Source organism: Notechis scutatus, chromosome 3 (genome assembly GCF_049901735.1).
Source record: "Notechis scutatus isolate UNSWTSFEM ecotype Mainland chromosome 3, rNotScu1.2, whole genome shotgun sequence".
Taxonomy (NCBI): Eukaryota; Metazoa; Chordata; class Lepidosauria; order Squamata; family Elapidae; genus Notechis; species Notechis scutatus.
In genome coordinates, this window is record NC_142011.1 from 58,236,135 (window position 1) to 58,256,253 (window position 20,119).

Below are 20,119 nucleotides of genomic sequence, written 5' to 3' on the forward strand. Positions count from 1 at the left end.
AAGTATCATTCTTCTGTCTCTTTATTTTGTATGTACAACTTCTTGATCTGATGTTTAATAAAAAAAAAAAAAAGGAAGGAAGACTTCGTTGTATCACTCCAGCCCTTTTGGTATCAGTCCATTAATGCTGCCAGTCAGAAATCCTTCAAAAGGAGAGCCATTCAGAGACAATCTGTGCTGCTACTGAGATGGGACTAGGGAGAGGTTACAGTTCCATATTCTGTAACTGGAAGGGGAGAAAATAGTTTTTTCCTTTTCTGGGATAAACAAGATAATTTGCATATAAGCTAAAAGGGGACAGATTATCCCTTTCTCAGACACAGGATACTTAGCCTGCAGAAGCAGGCCATTCAGGAATATGCATGAGGCCTATCTCCTCCTCCCCACATCTTGTGGTACTTCTGAATATTAAAAGCAACTCAAATAATAATAAAAAAAAAACATTGCTGCAAGAAACAGATGGGTAGGAAGCAAGACAAGACAGCCAAATCCTGTACGGAAGGACAGCTGAAGTTCAATTACAATAAAAGGTGTTCATTGATTGTCGGAGGCACTCGGATTAGTTTTGTAATCAATAGGAGCAATTTGGGGATAAACAGTACACAGTTGGGACAATATATGTTTCATAATGAATCCATTTTCTATGGTAGAGGCTGAGAAGAAGATAACGTGTGTGAAAAACCTGCAACTCCCCGGTTCCTTTTGCCAGTTCCTGCTGCAGCCTTTGTAGCTAATTACACCGAGATCCTTTCCAGGATGTTCCCTCTCAATGACAGATACATTTGCTTAGCAGATGACCCATTTCTTTTCTTTTTGCTTATGGATTGTTTCCTCCGAGTCTCTTAAGAACATTTGTTCAGATTGCAAGAATGCATGTGCACAGCATCCACAAAAGCCCCTACGTGTTCTGGGTTGATGTCAGGATAGAGACCGTGGCCCAAGTTGGCAATGTAACGCTGGGAGCCAAAGCCTTCCAACATCTTTTTTACCAGCTCCCCGATCTTCTCCTGTGGAAAATGAAAAATGATTAAGCAGACCAGAAAGCAATAGCACTTAGACTTATATAGCACTCCATAATGCTTTACAGCCCTCTTTAAAGGGTTTACAGAGTCAGTAAATTGCCTCCAACAATCTGGGTCCTCATTTTACCGACCTCAGAAGGATGGAAGGCTGAGTCAACCTCAAGCTTCTTCAGGATCTAACTCCAGACTATGGGCAGTCAGCTTGCAATATTGCATTCTAAGCCTTGCGCCACCTCAGCTCTTTTACATCACATTTTCAATCTTCAAAACTATTGGGGAACTGGGTAGACATAGCCTAGCACAATTCCTTTGCTCATTTGCCTAGCTTACTGTCACATTAGATCAGGGGACTTCAAACTTGGCAAGTTTAAAACTTGTGGACTTCAACTCCCAGAATTCCTCCTCTGGTCATGTTAGCTGAGGAATTCTGGGAGTTGAAGTCCACAAGTCTTAAACTTGCCAAGTTTGAAGACCCATGCATTAGATAAACAAATGGTTAGAGTTGACTGTAGTTTATGACCAATCCATGTTGGAAGCAATCTGAGTTAGAGATAGCCACATTTTGCTCACACTATGCAAAATTCTGAACGGGTTACATAAGTGGGGGTGGAAAAACCAGTGCCTTAAAGCCAACCTTGGTTTGTTTCCATAACAAAGGCATGGTTTGAAGTCATTGATTGGTCACTTGGTCCACAGCACAGAAAAACAGTTGTTGGCAACAGCTCATTTGACCTTCGTTAACCTATAAGCAAGATTTCATTTACAATAGGAAGGTACTGATCCGTGGCTAGTTTAGTTGGGTTAGGATTTGAAAATTGTCTGTACTCCATATCTGAACTTCTCTATCATGGTGTAGGGTCTCCCGCTTGGGTGGGGGGTTGAACTACCCTGTTTCTCCAACAATACGGCCTCCCCCAATAGGAAGTCCCAGCATGTTTTATAGGCATGAAATGAAATTAAGCCCCTCCCCCCAAATTAAGGCCTATATTAAAACATGCAAAATGGTGGGGAATGGTGGGGGGGCTTGTCGTTAGGAAGTACTTTTGTTGCACACCCGGATATGGTGCTGCTTGCGTTGACCCCGATACGAAGTGCCCCACCAACGCCGAGGTCAACATCCAAGCTGTCGCCGCCCGCCCCGAAGATGCAAGGGGGGGAATTAAGTCACCCCTGAAAAGACGGCCTAGCCATTTTTTCGGGGCTCAAAAAAAAATAAGACCCAGCCTTATTATATGAGAAACACGGTAGATGACCTACAAGGTCCCTTCCAACTCTGATTATCTGTTATCTGTTATCAATGAAAGGCCTTGGTTTCTTGTTTCTTTTTACAAAAAAAAAAGAGAGACAAGAACATGAGTTTTCAAACTTTTTCAAGCCGGGGAACTGATTTTGAAAATAAAAAAGACCCAGAACCCCTTAATCAAGAGGGGTAGGGCTTCTGAATGTCAAGCTAGAAAGTCCTTGCCAACTTTAAGCCTAGAGGATTTCAAAGCTGGCTGGGGAATTCTGGGAATTGAAATCCTCCAGGTTTAAATCTGCCAAGGTTGGAGACCCCTGCTCTGTGGGTGGCTTTTTCTTTGTCACTAAGAGCTTTTTCCTTCCTACTCTCCACAAGGATCTAAGGTAAAATATTCTCCCCCCCCCCCTTAATATCTTGTAGAGATTTTTCCCCCTTTGTCCAGCAAAACCCATTCAAGTCCCATAGAACCCAGGGAGAAAACAAATGAATTGATACAAGAAGCCAGTGGCTGCAGGAATGAGCGTAACCTGATCGTTACAACTTAATGCATGTTTCCTTACCTTGGATGCATATAGAGCACATGGATCTAAATTCCCTTGTAAGGTAACGGTTCTTCCAGTCCGCTGGCTGAATCGGTGGGAGGGGGGGATTAAAATGTAAGAAAGACACTTAACCAAGATAAAAGGGCTTGCTGGACATCATTGCCTCAACATACAATGATAACTCCTAAATAAAAGACAAGCTATCAGTCAACCCCATCCATCCTTCTCTGACTAAATTCCAGCTAAAATGCTGAAGCAGAGGAAAGAAGCTACCCTCAAAATCAGAGCTTAGGTAGCTGAGTGGAAATAGAAAATTACTACTTTTCCCATATGGTACCTTATTTTTCTTATTTCTAATTAAAAAAAATAAGGTACAAATTTATTTCGGATTTTGTAAAAGAAGAGCAAGAGAACATACTGTCCATTCTGTTACACTGCATCAGCGTAACCTGTCCTAAAACAGTCATTTCTACACAAAGGTAATATTTCATGCACAACCTATGATTGGTATCTTTACTTAGTCTTAGCTTCAGCTACCATCCCTTTATTTTTCAAGTATCATATGAGAGAGGGATTTGACTTTTATGACAAACTACTCTATTATTGCAGAACTGAGGAAGAATCCCATTTAGAAGAGATGACACTCATACGGAGTTCCCAAGGGAATACAACCCATTTCTCACCGAGCCTCTTGAGGACATGTGGTCCAGTCCAGGCTAACCACCTCATATCCAGACTGTGCCAAATCCTCCAATGCATAGTGGGCATTCTTAGCAAAGATGATCTAGTGGATGGAGAGGGGAGCAGAAGATAGAAAACAACGAGGACAGGGTTATAAGCGCTTGGTCACATAGGAACTCGAATTTTGCATGAAAAAAAAGTTATGTCATGGCTTTAAAATTATGCATAGCAACATGTTTATTTGAAGATTTTCCTTTTCCCTTTATTTGAAGATTATCCTTTTAGGCATTAGAGAGGATGAAAAAGACACTTCTATAAAAAGTAGCGGAAGTGCAAGCCTATTGTCCACCACCTCTGATTATGGAAAGTCTACACTCTAAAATTAAGTTTTGAAATGCCAGCTTTACGCCCAGTTATGATTTGAGGGGAGGGCGAACTGTTCTACTTCAACATCCAAATTCTTTCATTTAGAAATGTATACTTCTATACTAAAAATATGAAGTTCTTCATATTTTCATACTGTTTTGATTCGTCAGGAAAAAGTTCTGATAAAGGAGACTTGAAGAAATTAAAAAAAAAGATAATAAAGTTTATTCTCTTTCATTGGCTACTAAATCAGGGTAGCTATGAACTTTCTGGCAATAGCGGAGGCTACAATTTTTTTGTATTAGTTGCTGGAGTCCATAACTAACTGTACTCCTAGCTTACTTGCAAGCGCTCCATAGCTATCTGAACATTGGATTGTGTAGGTCTTTAGTCTGATCCAGGTCTTTTTACCGGCACCTATATTTTCCTCTCTTCTACCTTTAAGTTTTCAAGAAAATGTCTGTTAATGGTCTTTCAATTGTTGAGAAATACATATGATAGGCGAAACGAGCTTCAGGATTCTACCAAAATGTGATATTTGCCTTTAAAATAAACAAAATGTTGCCATTCTGGATAGAATCGCTGTAAATTCTGGGTAACAATTCAGAAAAAAAGGCAGAAGGAAACAGTCCCATCTCTTACCATTGGCACTGCAGGGAGAGCATTTTCTTGTAGCTTATTCTTCACACCTTTGGCAATGGACCGAATGAATGGGAGGGCAAACTCTGCAAACTGGTCTGGCCCCAGATGTCCTGCGTGGGACTCAAAAACCTGCAGAGCCTGGCAAAAAGGACAAGCAGAGAATCAGAATATACTTCCTGGTTCACGGCTATTCTCCCTCTCTTCTTCCACTTATCTGGGAGGCCCACCCCACTGTTCAAGGCATTCAGTCCAATCTGTCCTGGCATAGAACGTAGGGTTCTTCCACTGGAACAAATCTAAGTTTCAATTGTCTTTGGGTGCACCAAAATGTATTTAGGAGAAAATTACACCAGAAAACCCTCAGGTAGTATTGTCCATTGTTCTTGTCTTTGTTGAAGGTTTTGTTCCAGGATTAGATTGTCACATGATAGCTGCATAGCTTTTATACCTTTTACGGCTACAGAGAATAGCTTTTAATCCTATTCTCAAGTGAAAGAATATTGACCACCAGGTTGCAGTTCCTACATATTTGGTATAATACAAGATTGAGTATTATATAGTCAGTTATATAGTATTATATGTGAGTATTATATGCTAGGCTTCTTGAATAAACCTAGCATGGTAGCCAGTTATATGAATAGATCCCAGTTTCATCATAATAGTTGTCAACTCATAAAACATTTTGTATACACGTTTTATAGTTGACAACAGAAAGAAGGGGGGGAGTTTCAAAGAGCAGACAGCAGTGTGGAATAGAAAGTACATTCCATTCATATTTTTTTCAAAGACTGATTAGATGGCTGAAGCTTCTGACACGAAAAAATCTAATTGGAGAGCATGATTGATGACTCTTGGCTATGGACGTTTTTCGTTGGATGATACACCCAGAGAGGTGGGGGGGAAAGCAGGATCAAGGGTGACAGTGAATTACGTATCTCAGAGTTGGCTATGCCCAGGTTAGTGCCGGACATAGAATGGTGGCTTCAAATAAATCCTCTTTAGTTTTGGGAGTGTGGCTCGAGGCTCATGATTTAATTGGAGTAACTGCTGGAAACCTGACAATAGTAACTGCATAGTTGGATAGTTGGAAGAAGGGCAGAACTCATCAGAAAACTCTTACTGTCTTGGCTATATATATGAACTAGCTGCAAGATATCATCTCTTGAAACATTTTGGGAAGAATAATAATCTGGGAGGAAAAAAAGAGTTTTCTAGAGCTCATAAAGCCAGATCAAAAATTTCAAAAGTTGAAAGTGACTGGTATTTTATATACCATTTGCTGTGGTGCAGAGTTTTCAGGGGTGGGATGCTACTGGTTCTGCCCGGTTCTAAAGAACTGGTAGCTCTGAAGAGCAGCAGACACCAAATCGGTTCTGTGTTTGCTGCTGTTTAGCCCACCTGCCCGCCCAGGCTCTTATCTGTCCTTTGTTTCCTGCTTTTTCAACCTCAGCTGCTTTGCGCGGCACAGCTGAGGTTGAAAAAGCAGGAGAAAAGTGGCCTTTAAAACGTTGCCCACCCGTGCGCAGCGCTTTTCAGCTCTCCGGGTGGCACAGTTTAAGGTTGGTTTACACGTGTACACAGGGAATCGGTAGTAACACCGGTTGAATCCCATCCCTGAGAGTTGTGCTCTGTCCAACATCATCAAAATCAGCTTCGATTTGTTCTTGTGAACTCCAGAAATCTATTCTTAAAAATAATAGAGGAAATACAATCAAATATTTTTGAAAATATGTTCTAAGAACAACGGCCTAAATAATGCACTGCTGATTTATCGATTCAATTACCCTTCCTTGAAAGGATCCTTTTCGGCAGAAAGATAAAAGGAATAGTATATCTTCAGAAACCAGGAACCAGTCTATTTAAGTAAATGTGATGCCTACAAACTTATGGACAGAGGCTCTTCGGAGTCCACTCACCTGAGCACCTGCAGCCACCTGTCTCACCAGATATTCCACAATAACATCAGTCAATAAAGTGAGCAGCCGATAGCTGGCCTCAGGATGCCGGTAGAGCCAGGCCTTGGCTTTGGCCATTGTGTTGGAGCCACCACCTTCAATCATATAGGACATCAAAGTCCACTAGGGATTAGAGTGAGCAAAAAGGAAAAGTACATATGAATAAAAAAGTCAACTTCCAAAGCTAGGCCAGCTTCTGCAATCACATGAACCTTGCAGAAACAGTGAAGCAGTTCTATTACATACAGATTATATGGTTTGCATTGTACTGTACTCTCCTCTGAAACTATATCAACACTTTGTTTATTCTGGAGAGTTACACATCCTGTCCCAAAAAAGGAGCTTGTGAAACAATTCGTTTTCATATCAAACCACGTCTCCTTTGGAATGAAATGCAATAGATAAAAAACCCATCTGGCTCAAATTAAGTGTCACAAAATAAAACTGGTAGATCTTTGTGGAGTAGATGGTTGGCTAGGCAATTGATCAATGTATTAAGTTAATGGTGGAGGAGCAAGAATATAAAAGGTCTGGCTGAAAGTAATTCAGAACCAAGACACTTTCTCCTTCCTAAATGACTTGTCAAATGCTGCTGCCAAAGACTCAGAACCTTCCTGGTGTCCAATAACAACACAGAAATGTAGCACGTTCCTATACTACCCAATAGAAAAGTATTAAGATGCAAACAGGGATTTCTTGAAAGGTTTGTGTTTCCAAATAACTGAACTCACTGGGGCACCAGAGAAGCCGATCAGAGGCACCTTCCCTTCCAATCTGTGCCGTGTCAGTGTGATAGCCTGGAAGACATAGGCCAGTTCTGTTGCCACATCGACCTTCTGCCGAAGCTTCAGCAGGTCCTCTACTTCCTTTAGTGGTTCTGGAAATGTGGGCCCTTTTCCTGGCACCATCACCACCTCCATGCCCAGTGCCTGAAGGGGACAAGTCATGTGGGATAGAACTCATTCCTGTTTTAAAGGTTTGCAAGCACCTCTTCTCCCATGTAAAATCAATTAGCAGCATCTCCTCCCCCTCAGCCGTTTCTCATACCTGAGGCACCACCAAGATGTCAGAGAAGATGATGGCAGCATCAAAAGGAAAGCGTCGTAGAGGCTGAAACCAAAGAGAGTGGAGAAAACACATAAACTTGATTTTTAACTAGGCTTGATTTGTACATGCATGTTATATGACATAGGTGAAATCTAGCATTCATGACGGTAATGGAAATATAAAGCAATTTGATATGACAAATTCAGAGAAAAAGTAAAATGGGGCTAGCATTTTTTATGATGCCATTCTGTGTGGAGTGTTTTTCTATATAAAAGAAAATTAAGAAAACGTAATTGCAGATCTCACCAGAGGCAGCTTCAAGTGCTTCTTGGATAATTAACAAACCCAGCATTGCTGTATCAATGGCACAATCTTGCCTACCATACAGACATATATTGTGCACTAAAGAGTTTCTCTATAGACCAGGGGTCCCCAACCACTGGGCCCCGGACCAGTACCGGTCCATGGAACATTTTCTACCGGGCTGCCGGTTTGCTGGGCGCCGCCATCTTGTTTTGATGAGAAAGTGCTTCCGGTGAGCTTTTCCGGTTGGAAAGCAGCATTTGGGTCCTGAAGGAATCCTCGCGCCTTAGTTTCATCGAAGGGGGGGGCGGCTTCGAACAAAACTAAGGCGCGAGGATTCTTTCAGCACCCAAGGCAAGGCGAGCTGAGCGACCGTCCCGAAGCCCATCGACAAAGGTACAAAGGAGGAGTTGAAGGTGGCGGGGAGAAGCGGGGGATGGCTGGCTGGCCGGTCGCTCGGCTCGCCTTGCCATGCGTGCTGATGCCGGTACCGGGCCGCGGATCATTTGTGATGCCGGTACCGGGCCGTGGCACAAAAAAGGTTGGGGGCCACTTCTATAGACCATTCTACTGCTTTTCAGAATCCACATCACCTCTGATAGTACTATATTGTTAATATTATTTATGTTCTACTAATGAGGCACCACCCTTTTATAAATATATGCTGAAATTTACAGGGAATGCAAGAATGCCTATCTTAGCAGGAGGGAAATTATTGTACATTTGGGGCAGAATATTGTTATATAAAATATGATAATTAACTAGGGTCTTTTCAAGAGCTACAATATGATTGTACAAGAACCGTGGTGGCACAGTGGTTAGAATGCAGTGTTGCAGACTAACTCTGCATTTCGCATTGCCAGCAGTTCAATCCTGACAGGGCTGAAGGTTGACTCAGCCTTCCTTCCTTCTGAGGTGGCTAAAATGAGGGCCCAGCTTGTTGGGGGCAATATGCTGACTCTGTAAACCACTTAGAGAGGGTTGTGAAGCACTGTGAAGTGGTGTATAAGTCTAAGTGCTATTGCTTTTGGAGGGTGGCAATAATTGTGTGCAGGCATTCCAGTCATACTACTAGAAATGTTGGTAATTCTAGGACAATGTGCCGGATACTTGCTGACCTTTTGTGTCTAAAGAAAGAAATAATTTGGTTCAAGAAATTTGCCCTTGACTGACTAGGTGAGCCCTATAATGTGTGCATGAACAGTTACATGTAATGCTTTAGTTACTATTGGAGAATATTCTTCACTTTGCTTAATAAAGATTAACTGTTGTTGTTGTTATTGTAGTTAGTCACGAGGTTGTATCCAACCCATCACGACCCCATGGACAATGTTCCTCCAGGCCTTCCTGTCCTCCACTGTCTGGTTAAATATGTCTGGGCACCATCAAATCTTTCATGCCCTCTCTTATGTTTCACAATTACCCTGTTCCCCTCCTCAAAGGAACAGCCCTTAATGACAAAGAGGAGGAGGAAGTGACCAATAAAAATAGAGGGAGGGAATGATTAGCAACAGCAACTACTTAATGGGAAAAAAATTGAAAATGCATGTGATTGGAAAAGTAAGTAGCTCAGATGAAGAGGCAACTAATGTGGGAAGTTGCCAATGAAAGTATTAAAAGTAGTGATTTAAAATTTTTATAAAGGGGTGAATATTATAAAGTTAATTTTTAAGAAACATATTTTTTTCTATTTTTAAATTAAAATTATATTCAGGTTAAAGACAAAACTCTCAATGGGCTAAACTAGAATAAGATTAATGTATGGAAAAAAAAGAAAAGAGGGTTTTCTTCAAAATGAAAATTATAAAAACAGAACCAAATAATGTTTAAAATGATGCTGTCAGTCTGACAATGAACACAGAAAAAATATTGACAAGTTTATAACAATGTGACAGAAAACAGAGGAAGCATTATATAAATAGAAGATTAAAAAGCGGAAAATGAAATCCCAAAGCAGACAGCAATGTATATAATTTATTTTGTAGGCAAATGAAACTTTAGGTCATTAATGGGTTTTTTTTTTTAAGGCAAAACTACACTGGGTAAATAAATGAAAATAAACCTAATGAAAATATCCCAAATTAAATTCTAATAGAGAACGTAAGAAATACAGACAGTATATCAGTACAACAAGGATGAATAAATAACAGAAGCAAAGAAAAATGAAAAACACCCAGGATACACAGACATTAAACAAGTGGGGCAGAGATAACTTCAGAAAAGAACAAAATGAAAATACACTTAAGAGGTAATTCATGTCCTGAACAGAACTTCAGTCCTGAACTTCAGCCCTACTTAAGAACAACATAAAGCTCTCTCCATACTTGCAGTGTGAGTTCACAGCATGTCTCTGGTGAGCGACAGGTTGCAAAGAAATCCTGAGCTGCTCGAGTCTCACGGAATTCTACAAAATAATTAGAAAGTGGATGGAATGTGGATCGAAGGGTCATTAAATGAACTGTTGTAAGTTGAGGAATACCTGTATTCACTCCCAGGATTCTCCCTAGAATCTGATCTTTAGAATTTTTTTCCATTGCTCTCTTCTCATTTGACAGGAATTTCCTCTTACCTCATAATTCATGGCTTATATATTGTATTAAAATAAAGTGTCCTTACCCAACCCAAGAGAGTCAGGCTGACATAGTGGTTAAGGCATCAGGCTAGAAACTAGGAGACTGAATTCTAGTCCTGCTTTAGTCATAAAATCAGCTGGGTAATCTTGGGCCAGTCACTCTCTTTCAGTCGTAGGGAGAAAAAAAAACAATGACAAATCACTTCTGAAAATTCTGGCCAAGAAAACTGCAGAGACAGTTAGTCAACCAGAATCAATATTGACTTGAAGGCACAAAAACCAATACCACCCCACCCCAAATACTACCAATCACTTCAAAGGTATAGAAAAAGCTATAATATCTAGCCTCCCAAATTCAGATAACTAGCAGGATCCCTTTTCTCTTTGCTGCCATCTAATGGCTATCTGGACATTTACAACTCAGATATGACACACTGGCTAGACTATATTGGGACTATAATTCCATTCAACTCAACCGATATGGCCAATGAGTAAGAATAACTGGCACTGCAACTATTTGAAAGCGATAAACTGTGCACCTCTTGTATAATTCAAGTCACCCTTTCTGCTTTAATTACCTGGCAGGTATCTTCCTGCCTGTCTCATGCACCAAACAGGAGTGTATTTTGTCTCTTCTCCGTGTGCTGCTCGCAAGAAAGTGTCATTTTTCAATTCAGGAAACCCTGTAGGACTAATCAGAGGAAAACAAAAAGCAATATGAACATAGAAGATGGAGACATCCGGATCACTATAGCTGGTGGTATTAAGCAATTACTTCTCAATATAAATTCACCAGCCTTCCTTAGTCTAGAAATGATAAGAGTGGAAATCCTGCATCTGTACAGGGAAAATCAAATAATATCTTTTTAATTCCTCTTTGGGATTATGGGTGCAGTCAAAAGTTAATGATGTCTGCCATAAATATTGTGGCAGCTGATTAAAAGAGGAAAACATCAAACATGGCTCTGGGAATTCTTTCCAAGCTCTTTACCAATGGGAGGCATCCATAATGAAGTAACACGCTGCGTCTGTGCATGAGCATTTTTGTTCCTGTCCCATGGGGTCTGTGCACTGGGAGGAGAGTGGGCTCCATATGTTCCACTCTGGAACATATTTGAGTTGTTATGATTTGATCCCATTTTCTTCACTTTCCAGAGAGTTATCCTGCTGACAGGCAGGCAGGCAGAGTTCCAACCTCTTCACGTTTCTTTCCAATATTCCAAAGGGTTGGAATAAATAGGCAAGGAAATCACAGCTTCTGGAAATTCTTCCCCAACCCCTTTAGCCCTATAAGCAGCCTTAGGAAGCATCTGGGTTTCCTCCCATACAATAATGGGCTGCATCTGGGTACACTTTCTCCCCAGGCACTAAGCAGGTTGAATGCACACACAGATACTCACATATATAGAGAGAAAGAGATAATTGAGTGAGCACACATGTAGACTGTGTATGTTTGTGTGCTCTCCCCTTATGTTGTACATATGTGTATTATTTATCCATATGTGGGAAGCACAAGACAGATGGCATATACTCTGTTCTTGGTCATTCGAATCATAATGAATGCAGAGTTAAAATGGATGTACCACAGGCTCACATTATAACATTTTCTGTGTTTTCTTCTCGGCAGTTCCCCAGCTTCTGATCCATTTTCAGACTTGCTATCTCTACGGTCAGCTTCTCCCCAAATATCTATCTATCTATTAATAAAATTATTATGATTTTTAACTGGGTGAAATGGTGCATCATAGGGCAATGGTTTTTGCACCAGGGCACCTTTAATGGGCTAATTGACAGAATATGTCTAAAATCCAAGATCCATGACCCAACGGAATGAAATTTGGGAAAGATGTGGCTGCTTCAGTGCTATTGGCTGCTGCTCCAGTCACATGATCTTCATTTTCAAATTTCTTTGACAGTTTCTCAGTCATTCTTGTTAGGAATATGAGTCACCTTACAGCTATTTGGGTTAGAAATATATAAACCAGGATAAACATTTTAAAACTGTATCTTTAAGAAAATGCAAAACTGTAATTAGGTGTGGTTTCTCAAACGGACATAAGATGGAGCCAGAAACCTGGGTTGTTTAGTCTGAGTCTCAGAAGACAGTGTGAGTGTATCTCTGTTTCCTTCTGTTGGAAAGTATTGCCGTTGCTACATTTCTTCTAATTGACTGATATTACTGGATTTAATGTAAGTCTGTTACTGAACTGTTTTTTGACACTGGACTTTTGATATTTGGATTATCCCTGGATTGAAAACTGACTGATTTAACTTGTGAATGACTTTGGATTGCTTATTTTGGACTTTGCTTAAACCTTTCTGGAAGTAAAAACCTACATTTACTGTACAGTCTATCTGTGTGCTCTGTGTGTATTATTCCAACACTACTCTCTATCCCTGTATGCGCTCATTCTCCTAACGGGAAATTACCTCAACAATTCTCACAATACTTTGCTCTCTCCCACCCAGCAACAGCCACTTATCTGTCTTCTAGGAAGGGAAGGGATTGGAAGGGAAAGGAAGAGAAAGAAATACCTGTGCACCTATTTGTTCCATCCCCTCTGCGTGTTCCGCCCACCTTTCCCAACCCCACACATGCTTTCCCCAACCATTATGCAACCCATGCTGCCGCCCTGTGCGCCTTCCTTGACCCACAGGGTCCCCTCTTGAGTATCCCAATGCACCTTTCCTGACATACATTGTCTCCCATTGTGTCATCCCTGATCCACATGGCACCTCTTGTGCACAGCACTTCTGGGCTCCCGCTACCCCTTAGTACCCTTGCAAACCCACATTCTTGTTGTGGTTAGCTGGCAGCAGGTGCAGACGGCTGAGGAGAGCGAGGACTCAGATGAGGGGCCAGGACCATTAGGGAGTGGACTGCTGCCTTCAGAGATTGCGGGGGCTGGCAGCAGTGATGAGGAGGCTCCAGAGGAGCCTGTGCCAAGTGCACGTGCACACAGGATTGCTCGTAGGAAAGAGCAGTTACAACAGCACGGGTGACTCGGGAGTAAGGCTGCAAGGTAATGGCCCCTCCCTCAAGAAGATAAAAGCCAGCTATGAAACAAACCTTCTTTGCAGAAGGCAAAGATGTTTTGAAACTACAGCCTCGTGGACAATCCAGTATCCTGAGTTTGTATGGCAAATTATTTCTTGTCTGTTATCTTTTGGCAAACCTCGCACAGTTTGGCAAGGCTTGTGCTTATCACATAATTATAAAGCATTACAAGGTTTTTGTTCCTTTTGAATTTGTGTCTGATTTGTCAGAAAAGGGCGTGAGTCAGAACAATTCCTCCTGAAGCATCCCCAACCAGCACAGCATCTCTCATACACCCCTGTGTCCCCCACGCATTCTTCTTGAGCCACGCTGTCCTCTGCATACTTATCTGACCCCCCCACAGTCCCTCTTACACCCCTGTGACCTCCACATCCTTTTTTATCCACACTCCACCCCCCCATGCATCCTACTTGAACCTCAGGCACCTTGGGCACCCTTTCCAACCAACATCACCCTTAGTACCCTTAGCACAACCTCCCTAACCCTCACAGCATCTCTGATGCACACCCACATATCCTTCTCAAACCACACGGTGCCTCTCACAAATTCCCATGTATCCTTCCTAACTTGCACCTACATGCACCTCTCTTCCCACTCCCAACAGCAACCACTTAGCTGCCTGCTGGCTTCCTCAGTGACTTTCTCCCTATAAGCTTTCCATAAACAAAGAAAATAGGAAGCCAATAGGAATTCCTCTGGTAATATTGAATTGCTAACCAGGGCATACAAAACCTTTGCTAGACCAATACTCGAATACAGCTCATCTGTCTGGAATCTGCACTGTATATCGGTCGTTAATACAATTGAGCGAGTCCAGAAGTATTTCACGAGAAGAGTACTACACTCCTCTGCTTGCAACAGAATACCCCATATCACCAGGCTTCAAATTTTGAACTTGGACAACCTTGAACTACGCCACCTATGGTTGGACTTAAGCATAGTACACAAAATTATCTGCTACAATGTCCTACCAGTAAAAGACTACTTTCTTTCCAACTGTGGCGGAAAGCTGAAAAATAAATGAGACCTCCCTCTCAAAGGCTATTCTTTTAAATGAAAAAATATATATCAGATCTTGATTATTTTTCTAGAAGTGATTATTGCCTCAATTACAAAAGGAAAGCATTTTGAAGATTTTTAGAAATATTCTTAGCTTTGATTCCTCAATAAAAGTTATAAAATAAGCTTTACTCTTACATGCAAACCACAAGTTCTGGATGTAACATCTTCATCTCCTATGGAGATATATCCAAATGCTTCTAAATCCAGTCTTGGGTATTACATACGCACTTATGTAAACGGTGCTCAAATGAAAGCAGGTTTTTCTGTGTTTCTCAAGTAACATAAAACTGATGACAGGAAGTATGTGGCAGCTGAACCGTAATTAAATTTTGCAACTTGACCCCCTCCAAATAAAGGTGTTTACTGGCGGTTTCTTTTCTCAGCTCCAGATTCTTCTTTATTTATTTTGTTTATTTCCTTATATTAATGATACAATCCAATGCTTCAAACCATAAAATCACCACACACAAAAAACAAACACACAAAACTATCCAATGAACTGTCACTAGTTATCAGTACCAGAAATAAACACTTGTACTAAATGAAGAAAGAATTATATAACCTATTCTAAAACCCTTCTGCTATGCTACTACTATTTTTACTCACCAGTTCAAAAACAATCCATAATATCTTCATTTGTTGACTCAGAAACACTTAGAAGAAACTAAAATCATTGCCCTAATCTGAAGCATCTGTCTGAAAAAAACCTGCACCAACAAAATATACCTCCTCCCCTACAAAAATAGTCCCTGTAAACAAAATGAAAAGAAATTCAAAAATCTAGTAGCTTGACTTTGAAAGGGATGGTCCCCTGATAACAGAAATGGAAAACTGACTGATGCCTGACAATACAATCTTGGCTCCCTTTGCCTGCGGTACTCTCTGAGGCAGAGGTGCAGAGCTGTCAAGTAAGCATTCTCCTTGTAAGACCTGTTGGGGTGCTGAGGTTCAGGGTTTAGGATGGGAGAAGAGATTCCTTTAAGGGGGCAAACACATCCTCCAAACTAGGCAGAATTTCAGCCCTCTGAAAGCTAGTGTCCAGGCAGTTTCTCTCACATCACAGCAGAGCTAAAGTTAAATCTCCTCAGCTGTCGAAGAGACATAACAGTATAGGATTACACATGCTGACAGTTTATACAAAAGCAGCTACAAATCTCAAATGCCTCCAGCCCCTATGCCTCTGTCACAGAATAACAATTATTTTTTTAAGTTAGCATAATATTTTTTCATTGTCAGTAATGCAGAGTAGCAGTTAACTTTTGATTACTTATGCTGTCAACATCATTGGTCAGACAAAGAACAACAATATAGGATATTAATCTTTTAAATGCAGGGCGATTCTAAAATAAATTCCCTAAATTTCAGGGACTTATTCCCAGGTAAGTGTTCATAAGATTCTAACTTAAATGGTCCATGTATCATAAGAAAAAACTGTACATTTTTACAATTCCCTTCACTGAGATATATAGAATTGTATTGACCCACACTTCACACATCCCAAAATTAATTCCTATTCAACCACTTAAGTCATCAGCTTAAGGGTCTTATGGAGTGGTGACTCTCAGAATTCTAGCTATTTTGGTTATAGAAAGTCTGTGAGCTATACAATATAAATTAGGAAGAAAAAGGCCGGGGAAAGCCATTCTTTCTAAAGAGGCATAAGATACAGTAGATAAATTCACTCGGTAGGCACAGAACAATGATAGCAGAACTTTGGATTTCACATTGAACTGGACTGTGCACCTGTACTTTTTATTACAAAATATTCCTATTTGGAAATTATTTCGAAATATCACCTTTACAGCCCAATTCTTATCATCTCACTTAAAAACTAAACACTGAGAACTTAAGTTTCATGTCACTGTATATATTACAAAATGATTACACAATATTTTAAACTCTTTTCACATTTATAGTTCTGAAGAAAGGTAAAATAGAGAAGGAGGGTAACGTAAAATGTTCCAAATATTGTGAATTGTAATTCTCATGTTCCCTGACCATAGGGCCATGCCAACTGGGGCAGATTCCAATCGTATCTGGAAGGCTACAGCTTTGCCTTCCTTGAACTAAGGAGCAATTGAAGAGAGAGAGATTCTCAGAATATCATGTTCTTAGGCTGCTTCCCACACCCACAGATTATCTCAAAATGGATGCATAAGGGACATTGGAGCCTCCTGGTTTTTATACTGCAGAACAAAAACAACTATTGAAACCTAATCTCTCTTCTGCCAGCATCATCGATTCACACATTAAAAGCAAGAAAGGCGAAGGATAATGTGCTCCATTAATAAAGTCCTGCCTATCATTCTTGACACAGTGCTATCCAGCTCAAGATGGAATAGTAGTTTCTCTCTGGCTCATCCTGGGCACTCAAACTAAGCATTAGCGTACCGGGGCTGCAAACCACTAGATTTCTCAGTTAAGTGGCCTTTTTTTTTTCCTGGGCCTTTGATCTTGGGGAGCATGTTGGCACGTGAAGGTACCTGCTGCACCCACCGAAGACCTAATGCCTTTGCCACAAGGGGTGGAAGGGAAAAAAGGCAGGGGGAACTTTTCAGCCCAGCCTGGGAAAGGGCCTGTGGCTGGCCCACTGAAGACAATCGAATTGGCAACTGTTATGGATAGTAGGCTATAAGATCTCCGTCTCAAGAAAGGGGTTGGACTAGAAGACCTCCAAGGTGCCTTCTAACTCTTATTCCTTGTAGCATAACGCGGTGCCTCAGAGAAGCAGAGTTGTCCACTCTTGTGCTTCGTCCGTCCCCCCCCATGCAACCCAATTCATGCCGGATGGCTTCGGACACCGCTCCCTAATTTGCCGTATGCCAATGCCCTCCGACCGAACCCACGGCAGCCTTCCCCAGCTCGGTGCCATGCAGGTTATACTACAGGTCTCAAAGTTCTGCCGGCCTTAGTTAATGACCGCGATATTTGGGGACGATGGGAAATGTAGTCCAGTAATCTAGAAGCAGAAAGGAGAGAAATGTTATTTGATCCCCTCTTTCGCCTCCGCAGCCGCTACTCACACGACTATCCCATTCTTTTCCATCTTGCCCTCCACGCTGCGGTGCGTGCCTTTTTCCCGCCCCTGCTGCCTATCAAAAGGGGGGGGGGGGACAAAAAAAAAGTCTCCCCGAGACTTCCGGATTCTTGTCCCGGCTGCCCTCATTGGTGCTCTTGGGACCCGCCCAAGGCTTGCGTCAGAAGAGCGGGGCACCGCTACCGTAATGATTGCCGTAGTAGCTCCGACAAAAAAAAAGAGAAAAGTCAAAGAAGGCTCTATTTGCATGATGCTGAAATCATAAGCTTGAACTCGATTAACATTCAACTACAATATGTACCATATTAAGTTCCAATAAGGAACTGAGTTAACTTAATAAGCCACCACTTGTTCATCATGTTTTTGGGGGATGGAGTTAGGTGTGACAGTGTAATTTTCAAATATATATTTTTATTTATTTATTTGATTTGTCAATCGCTTACAAGATAATAGGTATAAGTATAAACATGAGTAAGAATGCAGGAAATAGGTATGAATAAATGGGGACAATAGGACAGGGACGGTAGGCACGATGTGCACTTATGCATGCCCCTTACAGACCTCTTCGGAATGGGGTGAGGTCAATAGTGGTTAGTTTGAGATTAAAGGAGTAGGGGGTAGTTAGAGGATGTAACAACAGAGTCACATAGTGCATTCCAGGCATTGACCACTCTGTTGCTGAAGTCCTACTTTCTGCAATCAAGTTTGGAGCGGTTTACATTGAGTTTGTAAATGTTATGTTTACTCAGAATGGATCCTCTTGAAGTCGGTAAAGTTTTCTTCCAGATGAGCGTGTTTACATGTTCTTAAAGAAGGAAATTTATCAGTGTCTGTAATTTAATAGTCAGATAGTTGCAACACTCATATGACAGATGGACTAATGCATCTAACTTGTTAAGAACAAGCTAAGAACAAATATTGCAGGAATAAAGGCATTTTTAGATATAACCTAGTCATAGCAACTAGAAACATACCTACAGTCTCTTATGTGGAAGAACTTGACTGAATTCTGCATCAGAACATTGGTCTAGAATTCAAAAACTCTGTGATTTAAGGCTTGGTAAAAAAAATATGTGTAAAATTTAGGTACCAGATCTGAACTGTATAAATCTTGATTCTCTTTGCTGCCATTTTACAATTATCTGTATTTTTTCAACTCAGTCAGATCTGCTAGATTGAAAAAAGAGGTTGTATCAAGAACTGAATTTGCAACTTTGTATAACAATGCTGTATGAATCTGATTCTATAATAGGACTAGAAAAATATTTTATGAATATTTCATGACAACTAATCCTTAACTTACGAGTTCAGTCTATCTCTTGACCCAGGGTTAACTTTTAGACCAATCAATTCATTAAATTATAGTTTGTGAGCAGCAAACAAATAACAATATTGCAGCTCTTTACAAGTGGTTACCTGGATTTTTGCAGCTCTAGCATGGCAGCAAACGGTAAGGCTATTTGTGTAAAAGAAGAAATAGTATGCTATTAGGAAAAAATGCTCAGTTCTCTCTTTTTGGCCATTTTTAATTTTTTTTAGAGATCCCTCCATTTCCCCTTCAAAATTCTTCAAGTATTGAAATGATCTTAATCATATGTACATACTGCTGTTTTAGTTACGTAAAACTGAGCATTTGGAAGTGAAATGTACAATATACCATATTTTCAGTGCACTATGGTTTCTCCCGCCAAAAAAAGGTTGAAACAAAGAAACTGATAAAACTGCCTTTGACAACACCCCATGTTTTTATCTATAGGGTCCTGAATGAAGCTGCGGGTAAGGCCGTTTTTATCTGCAGAGTGCATAGTGTATCTGTAGATGAGTCACCCATGTTTTTTAATCAGTTTGAAGCAGAGGTGGCCTCTGACGGTTAATATAGGAAGACATCACACAGTTCAGAGTTCAGAACTTATAAAATCCCCAAATATTTAATTACCAAACATGTAATAATATACTTAGTAAACATGTACATAATTAGCAACGCGCTGCAGTCATATGCAACACAGAATAAAATTGATTTCTAATGTAAGCAAAGGGACCTGAGCATAAGACTTTAGCCATCACCAGAATTAGCCAAGGTATTACACTGCCATAGGGAAAGTGTTAAATTTCCCTTTCACTGCTGCCACATCATGGTATATTACATCCATGTTTGGTCAAACTATTTTATTACCTGATGTGTAAAAATCCTTCCATTGCCTCTTTCATGGCACCCAAAACCAGGCCATCAAGAAAACAAAATAACTTAATCTAATGATATAGTTTGCATCTTCATTTGTTTGGTAGTGCCTTGAAAAAGCTATGCTATATTCTTCCCCTTGGATGAAGTCCTAAACTGGTTCCAATATGAGTCTTAAAAGTAAATGACTTCCATATTTATTTTTAGATTCATCATTTTAGCTAGATCCTACATTAACACATACTTTTAAAAAAGAATTCTGCTAATAGATAATCCTCTCTCTCTGATGTTTTTCTTCCTTTGACTAAGTAATTTACATTTGGGAAAATAATTCTCCTATAAGAGTCGGAGTTCAGTGGCAAACCATTTGCTTCTACAATGTCTCAGTTCAATCCTTGGCATTTATACAAAGG

General features: G+C 40.6%; 1 protein-coding gene across 2 annotated transcripts; it reads right to left on the reverse strand.

Moving 5' to 3' along the window:
• Positions 1-3: 3 nt before the first annotated feature.
• Positions 4-17,593, reverse strand: UROD (uroporphyrinogen decarboxylase). Of its 2 annotated transcripts, none has more exons than XM_026665770.2 (10): positions 17,514-17,593; positions 10,949-11,061; positions 10,123-10,202; positions 7,496-7,558; positions 7,180-7,377; positions 6,410-6,571; positions 4,494-4,631; positions 3,488-3,588; positions 2,823-2,889; positions 4-1,007 (listed from the first exon to the last, which is right to left on the reverse strand). In XM_026665770.2, the coding sequence occupies exons 1-10, from the start codon at positions 17,534-17,536 to the stop codon at positions 843-845; spliced, it is 1,110 nt and encodes a 369-aa protein (XP_026521555.1). In that variant the 5' UTR covers positions 17,537-17,593; the 3' UTR covers positions 4-842. The 2 variants fall into 2 exon arrangements, with proteins under 2 accessions (XP_026521555.1, XP_087816307.1); XM_087960181.1 differs by having other exon boundaries at positions 15,097-17,593.
• Positions 17,594-20,119: the final 2,526 nt, after the last annotated feature.